At 36.2% G+C, this 7,515-nt stretch overlaps 1 protein-coding gene and 1 long non-coding RNA gene across 2 annotated transcripts in view; both read right to left on the minus strand.

The window, feature by feature from the left end:
* The window catches only part of LOC108857376 (LRR receptor-like serine/threonine-protein kinase ERL1), a 7,665-nt gene extending 3,035 nt beyond the window's left edge, over positions 1 to 4,630 (minus strand). The window contains exons 1-22 of the mRNA XM_018631361.2: positions 4,540 to 4,630; positions 4,006 to 4,144; positions 3,853 to 3,924; positions 3,692 to 3,763; positions 3,539 to 3,610; positions 3,354 to 3,425; positions 3,183 to 3,254; positions 3,028 to 3,099; positions 2,859 to 2,930; positions 2,711 to 2,779; positions 2,544 to 2,615; positions 2,386 to 2,457; positions 2,232 to 2,303; positions 2,082 to 2,153; positions 1,918 to 1,989; positions 1,758 to 1,829; positions 1,606 to 1,677; positions 1,448 to 1,519; positions 1,286 to 1,357; positions 1,141 to 1,212; positions 987 to 1,058; positions 841 to 912 (exon numbers count right to left, since the gene is read on the minus strand). Of these exons, the coding sequence (XP_018486863.2) occupies positions 841 to 912; positions 987 to 1,058; positions 1,141 to 1,212; positions 1,286 to 1,357; positions 1,448 to 1,519; positions 1,606 to 1,677; positions 1,758 to 1,829; positions 1,918 to 1,989; positions 2,082 to 2,153; positions 2,232 to 2,303; positions 2,386 to 2,457; positions 2,544 to 2,615; positions 2,711 to 2,779; positions 2,859 to 2,930; positions 3,028 to 3,099; positions 3,183 to 3,254; positions 3,354 to 3,425; positions 3,539 to 3,610; positions 3,692 to 3,763; positions 3,853 to 3,924; positions 4,006 to 4,144; positions 4,540 to 4,615 (1,652 nt within the window). The 5' untranslated portion in view covers positions 4,616 to 4,630. The remainder of the gene's footprint in view (positions 1 to 840; positions 913 to 986; positions 1,059 to 1,140; positions 1,213 to 1,285; positions 1,358 to 1,447; positions 1,520 to 1,605; positions 1,678 to 1,757; positions 1,830 to 1,917; positions 1,990 to 2,081; positions 2,154 to 2,231; positions 2,304 to 2,385; positions 2,458 to 2,543; positions 2,616 to 2,710; positions 2,780 to 2,858; positions 2,931 to 3,027; positions 3,100 to 3,182; positions 3,255 to 3,353; positions 3,426 to 3,538; positions 3,611 to 3,691; positions 3,764 to 3,852; positions 3,925 to 4,005; positions 4,145 to 4,539) is intronic.
* On the minus strand, positions 181 to 751 carry LOC130495242 (uncharacterized). Its single transcript, XR_008934514.1, has 3 exons — positions 679 to 751; positions 480 to 611; positions 181 to 402 (listed from the first exon to the last, which is right to left on the minus strand). It is a non-coding gene; the product is annotated as an uncharacterized LOC130495242 (long non-coding RNA).
* Positions 4,631 to 7,515: the final 2,885 nt, after the last annotated feature.

Raw genomic sequence — 7,515 nt, forward strand, 5'->3', positions numbered from 1 at the left:
AAAAATAAGTTAATAGCTTTTATTACATTCCATGAGCAAATCATTCTTTTGAACTTACCATGGAGAAGGTCCCAAAGAGATCCATTTCCATGTAATCATAGAAAAGAAGGTTTCCAACAGAAGACAAGGCGGCGTATCCGTTGCAAGCTGACAATGTTTCTGTGTCTGATGCGTCCTATGGTCTCGGTTCTGTTTCAAACTCACGCAAGTTGTGCTGATACTGATTGTAGAGTCGCTTAATTGCAATAGGTCGGGGAAGTTTTTCAAAGTGCATTTGTAGACCGTGCTAGAAGCACCGTAATCCAACAATGAACTTCTCGTTGAAGTTCTCTGTTACCCTCATGATGTCATCGAACGTGTGGATCGCCATGTCCATGTGGAGAATCACTAGCTTGGTTGAGCCTGAGAGGATCAACCAAGCAGAGGAGGTATTAACATCTAAAGGTTAGAAGATGAGTTACTATGAAGGCTTCATTTACCTTCGGCTTGTTTTGAGGAGGAGCCTTTTATGATTTCCTTCTGTTGCTTAGATCTGACAACCACGATGAGTATCATACATAGGAGAGTGATGATACCGAGAACAATGCAGATCACAACAGCTTTGGAGAATACTACCAAAAAAAAGTAAGTTCAGATATTGAAGACAATGCTTAGTAGAATAAGTGTAGTTAGAGATACCTCTGGACTTAGGCAAAGAAGGACCACAAATAGATCCAACCCAATTTCCACAGAGATAAGGATTCCAAGAAAGCTATACAAAGAAGGAGTATTAAGTTTCACGTAAAACTGTTATGTTTATTGTGATATTACAATGACAGACAACTGAGAGTAGCCTCATACCTGGTTGGAGCAAAACGAGAGAAGTTTTTCATTTGTGGGATTATTCCGGAGAGATTGTTGAAGGAAACATTCCTACAAGACGTTTTCAGAAGAAATGTTGGATTGTTAAACTTCATAACAGTATCTGTAAGTGAACACAAACTTACAGATTGATGAGAGTGAAGCAATTTGTGAGTTGATCCGGGATTCTCCCGTGAAGGTTGTTGTTATTCAATATCCTGCACAAGTTTGTAAAAGATCTACATTGCTTTTCTGAATATATAGTTGTGAAAGATAAGATCATATGGGGGCTAAACTTACAAAGAGTTTAGATTCTGCAACAGGCCAAGTTCAGTGGGAATAACTCCGGTGAGCAGATTGAATGATACATCACTGCATGAGTAACAGAGAAGTCAGATTTATTGATGGTTATGTGATTAATAAAGAAGCAAACTTTGAGCCTTACATAATTTGAATGCTTCTAAGGTTCCCAAACTCTGCAGGCAGTTGTCCATTCAGATGATTTCTGCTGAGATTTCTGTTCAAGTCAAGCAGAGTGAGCAAATTAATAAAAAAAAAACAGAACGTTAAGCCTCACAAGGTTGTAACCTCAGGGATGGAGACTTACAATATGAGAAGGTGTTCTAGATCACCAAGGGTTAATGGTATAGAGCCTGAGAAGTTATTGCCAGACAGATCTCTGAAGATAAAAAGGATTATGGTTAGTTGGTGCAAGTATGAACTAAACAAATAACCGATGGATGTAACAAAGAGGAGAAGATATACAGTTTGTCAAGATTGATAATATGTCCAAGCTCAGCTGGTATTTTGCCCTTGAAGTTGTTAGACGAAAGATTTCTGCATCAACAGGATTACAAAGTCACTAAAATGTTTACGGAGATGCAATGTAGTGTAGTGCATTTTAGAGAAGTGCTCACAGGTAAGTCAAGCTCCCAAGATTGCGGAACGCCAATGGTATGGATCCATTTAAGAGGTTCCCATGAACATTGCTGAAAGCAAGTGAATAGTAGAAGTTAGGTTTGTGAATAAGAAGAGTATCCTCTAATTTCACAAAGATTCATTCACATCATAGCTTACAATTGATTCAAGGCTGCACATGAGCTGATGTTAGATGGTATCGGCCCTACCAAACGGTTGTTGGCAAGATTCCTTTCATGTTGAAAACAATGTTAACATTAAAAATTTAATTATGAAGAAAGCACTCTTAGTAAACTCAAGCTTTACAATAAAAGGAAACTAACAGTTCAAACAATTGCTCAAGCTTCCCAAGCTCAGGTGGGATAGTTCCCACTAGCTGATTATCGTTTAGTTGCCTGGAAAAGAAAACCAACAAAAATGAGTAATGTGTGAAACGCAAAAGCTCAGTAAACAGAGATTTAAAACAAGCTTACAAGTAGCTGAGGCGTGACATGTTGCCAAGCTCAGGTGGGATGGGACCAGTAAGTTTGTTGCCATGAAGATACCTATTCCCAAAAAAGAAAAAAAAACATGCATTTATATATGCCACAAGCTGAATATAGGAGGGCATATACAAAGTAGACTCACAGCTTCCCAGTGAATGAGAGATTGCCAAGTATTGGTGGAATAGGACCCACTAGCTCATTGTCACTCAGATCCCTGAGAATCAAATAGGTAGTAAAGATGAGCCAAGTTCAATTTTAAAATTTTGGTTTTTACTCTCTCCTTAAAAGAGTGGAACTTACAAAACAGCAAGAGCCTGCATTAGACCAATAACTTCAGGAATTTTTCCTGTCAATCTGTTTCCTTGTAGAGACCTTGAAGAAAAAAATATATAACACAAAACTCAGTATATACCGCATTTTTAATATTCAACAATCAAATTAAGGTTGAAGTGTTTCTCAATACTCACAGAGTAGCGACTTGGAGAAAACCGATGTTGTATGGAATCTCTCCTGTTATCTGATTGTAAGATATGTCCCTGTAAGATCGAAAGACATAAGTCCTCAGTACAGTTCTATGCTGGTAAACTAATGTTTACATAAGATGCAGACACATACAGGATTTCAAAGCTTGTGCAGTTTCCAATGCTCTCCGGGATGGTTCCAGTTAGATTATTGCCTCTCACATCACTTGATCAACAAAACACACAAGTTAAAACTCAATACTTTTTAAGTAATAAGAGCTATACAAAACTCTACAGAATGCAAGCGTATAGGATCCACTTACAAGTACCACAAACCGGTGAGTTGACACATATCAGAAGATAACGTTCCAGTCAACATATTCCCACGTAAGCCGCTGTAGAGAGACAGAGAGCATGTATTAGAAGCAGAAAAAAATCTTCACGTTAAGATGTAAACTTAAGAAAGTGATGAGCTTACAAGTACTGTAAGACTTCATTCCAGTAAAGTAACCTTGGTATCTCACCCGTTATATGGTTCCCTGCAAGATCACTGCAACATCATATGATTAGAACAACAAAATTACATATCTAAAGAAGATCGGTTTCCAAATTTGATGCATAAATAAACAAAAGCAAGACCATAACTCACAGTATCTTAAGGTTTGGTATCTGTGTTAAGGTTGCAGGTAGTGGGCCTGTGAGCTGATTGTTCTTTAAGTTCCTAATACATCCACAAGTTAAAAGGTTCAGAAAAATCCACAAGAAGACAGAAAAGAAAAGGAGCTAAAAATCAAGGAAAAGAACAAAAAAAATGATAAACAGTAGAACACATACAGAGTATCCAGCTGCTTGAGTTTGGAGATTGAGAAGGGTATGTCTCCATATATCAGATTATCAGAGAAATCCCTGTGCATTTAGAGCATATGGAACTTTAGAATTGAAAGCTTTTAAAAGATTATGTTTTTACATATGAGAAAGGGACTTTACAGATAAACAAGGGAAGCACAGTTTCCAATCTCATCAGGAATTTGACCAGCCAATTTATTCCCTTGCAAGTCTCTGCAAGTAAGATAAAGCCAGCGCCTTATTAATAATAATAACCAAGAGAGAAACATTCAAAGAGAGAAAACAAGTAAGTACACACTTACATTGATTGCAAGTTCCGTAGATCTCCAACAGCTGGTGATATCTCCCCTCCAAGGTTCAGATTCGATAGATTCCTTTAAAAGAAAAAAAAAACTATTAAGACCTGGAAAATTAAAAGAGAGAGAGACATTTGAAAAAGTGGAGCAATTTTTTACAGAGAGACAACGGAGAAGCTAGCGTTGTCGCAGTAGACACCTCTCCAAGAACAGTAGTCATTGTTGTGAACATCGTCCCAGTCCAAAAGCATGTTCACTACGTTGCTGAATGAGCCTTTTATCTCCATCAAAGCTTTCCCTGTGAAATTATTTTTTTTGTTTTAAATACATAATTTATTAGGTAAAAACAAAATCTTTAATATGGTCTTGGAACAACAGGACATGAACACTCCTGTTTAGACTAATCATGATCATATACTTCTTGGGAAATAGTTAGAAAAGATTGCATCTTTTTTTTTTGAAGAACAAGCCAGAGCTAAAGTATTGGGTAGCAAAAAAGGTTTGAACTTTAACTCCTCTCTTTCTTGGGGAAACCAAAATGTTTGATAGAACTTCTTTGATTACCAAAGACAAAGTTTAGCTTGAATCTTCAAAAAAAAAACATGGATTTGAAACAAAACTCACTTAAGACCTAATTTTAAACAAATATAAAAGAGATAAAAAAAACAAAGAGTAAGACAGACAAACAGACACCTTCGTCGTTCATAGGAGAAGCGACACCGAGAAGAAGAATGAAAACCACCATTAGCTGCATCTTCTTCTCCTTCATTTCGTCTTTGTTCCTTCTTCTCTGATACTCCCTTTTTCTTTCCTTTTATGGTAATAAGCCAAAACAGCTCGTTGGAGCTGTTTCTAGTTAGAAACCAAAGGGTAAACCCCAAAACACCAACAACAAAGCAGACAGGTAAACAAGAAAAAGTAACGAAAGTTTTTTCAGGCTCCTTCTGCCATTGCTGGGGAGAGAGAGAAGTAAATCAGCACAGGAGATTAGCGTGAACAGCAAGAAATGCAGAGCCAGAGATGTTAAAGAAGAGAGAGAGAGAGAGATGATGAAAGAAGATGGAGAGTGAGGTAATGTACAGTCTATATAACTAGGAGGGCTGAGTCCATGAGAGAGAGAGACTACGAAGACCACGACAAATCTGTCAGAGTGAGAGAGAGTATATATGTAATAACTATATACTCATTTAACTATGATCATAATGTTAATCTCACGTTAGCCACTCTACTTCAGATTATTAGTACATGATCACAGAGATTAGTTAACGGAGAAGTAACGGCGTTAGGAATATTGAAAGGTTTGATTTTGACGGGGACATGACCCGCCGTCTGTTGTAGACGCCGTTTCCCAATGCAGTAGAAAAGGTCTGATGATTTATAATGCGTCTGATCGTACGGTGGGTAATTCGCGTGCACGGTTAATAGCGTGGGTCGCGATGCGGAGAAACTGGACAATGCTTTTTCTTGTGAAAGTTAGTTAATGCTCTGATAGTGATTGGGAAACACCGGTTGGACCGGTTTGGGTTCTGTGGTTATCTTTTTTATCGACCGTTCGTTTTTTAGCGATTCCAAAACATACCTCATGTTTGTTATTATATTGATGTGATTTTTTCACTCTTGTATTAGAGAGAGACCATGTCACATGTTGGTTTTTTATGGATTGTTTTCACAATTTAAGTTGCACAATGAAGCGAAAAAATAGGTGAAGTTGTACCTTGTGATAAATACGAAATGAAATAAACCTTAATACCATAAGTCTAAAAGTAAAATAATAAATGATTGATCTTGTATTTATTCGAAATGTTTTTGAGAAAAATAGTTTGATACAAGGATTTTTCTTATAAATTAAACTGGTTTCGACCGTACGTTTTTCTGCACTGGTTTGGATCTATAGGCTACAGTCCTTTTACGCGTACAGTCGTACTACACAGTCTTAACCGCTCTATCGGTCAAACGTCTGAATCTTTTTGTATATTTTGAATGTTTAGGAAGACTATATAGTATACAGTGCCAATAAGCTGTTAGTATTTTATTTTTCAGCTAAGTTCTTATTTACACAATGATTCTGATGATGATTAATTGTGAGGATTAGACTCGTTACTGTATTCACCATAAAGTAAGAACCAACTAATCATCTTTGTAATAAATGTTGCAGAAAAATATTGTATACACGACGCCAAGAACTATTAAATGAATTCAAAAGGTGCAAAAATAGGTTCAGCTACGAGCGTCTCTAGGTTCTAAAGGTGCATGGGTTCACAGCTATGGCCTATGCGAGAAGACCACACTGCTTTTAGCGTAGATAGTATTTTTCTAACTTGTATTTATTTCATCTTAAATTTATCGGTTGTGCAAATAGTAATTTATGAGACAAGATGTAAGAGAAAACGAGTTTATATTTTCGTAAAAGCTCGCAGGCTTCCACTTCCTATATTTATGTGACATACCTCTATAGCGTGGCCATACATTATTGAAGTTATAGAACATAATAAACATTTATCTTTTACTTCAATAAAAGAGGTAATTGGCAACAACAACAACAAAAACGTTAAAAACAAATGAGGTAAATTTGGTTCCGTTCCACTTCAAAAAACACATTTTTATTAATTTTTAAACTGGTAAATCAGAGGATAGTATTTATTTCTGACAAAGAAATCAGAGAATAAAATTTACCCTACAACATCTTTTCATCTAAACAAAATAAATACCAAAGAGAAATAATGAGGCTTATAGAAAAAGTCTTTATGAGCTGTTTAAGACCTCCCATTTAGCCATCCTTCAAATGGATGTCTAGTAAGATTTGTGTTTCTCTCCGATCTTTGGGGGCAGTGAAAATCTGAACAGGTTAATAGAAAGACAAATGCTCATGTCTATTTGATTGTAAAGAGCGCGTGGTTTCCCGAGATGGATCTCTTTTTATTTTGTCGAAGGAGTATTGCCTCTACCTCGCTATCTTTTGTTTTGGCCTGCGATTATGGTTAATTATTTAGTTTCAGCGATGTATTGTTTTGTTTGAATCCATATATGAATGAAAAAATATTCTTGAAGTTAAAAAAATATATAACAAATCTTGTTTATAGTGTTAGAGATGTATCCAAGTTGCTAAAAAAAAAAGTGTTAGAGATGTATCCTGAGGTCGTTAAAAAAAGAGATACATCCTGAAGGAGAAGAGAGTTAGTGGATAAGTGGCAAGGTTGACACGCCAAGACATGTATGCTTCATTAGTAAAAAGCTGAGACAAAAGCTGAGACGATGGTTGTATCAGTAAGTAGTAACTGATTTGGGACTGGCTTGCATCATCCCTAGGGGAACTAACGGTGGGCAATGCACCATCTTATCCCAACCGTTGAACCTATTTCTTAAAAGCATTGTTTGGTAGAGGTTTCCCAATCTAGGTTTCTGTTTAGTTTACTACTTTTGTAAAAATAATTGAGCCGTATTAATATCGTTTTAAGTTAGGTTTTAATTTTTTATAAAAAAAATTTGTTCGTTTGGTTTGTTGTTTAGTCTTGTATATTTTCAAATTTGCATTTATATTAATAGAGTTTTGGTTCAAACAGGAACTTTAGTTAGATACATTTACTTTGTGTCTGTCTTACCAACTACTACGTGTTCGTCAACAAACCAAACGAATGCGGTTATTTTATGTTATAAAGTCCACACTCAGAA

The sequence above is a fragment of the Raphanus sativus genome, chromosome 5 (genome assembly GCF_000801105.2).
Source record: "Raphanus sativus cultivar WK10039 chromosome 5, ASM80110v3, whole genome shotgun sequence".
In the NCBI taxonomy this organism is placed as follows: Eukaryota; Viridiplantae; Streptophyta; class Magnoliopsida; order Brassicales; family Brassicaceae; genus Raphanus; species Raphanus sativus.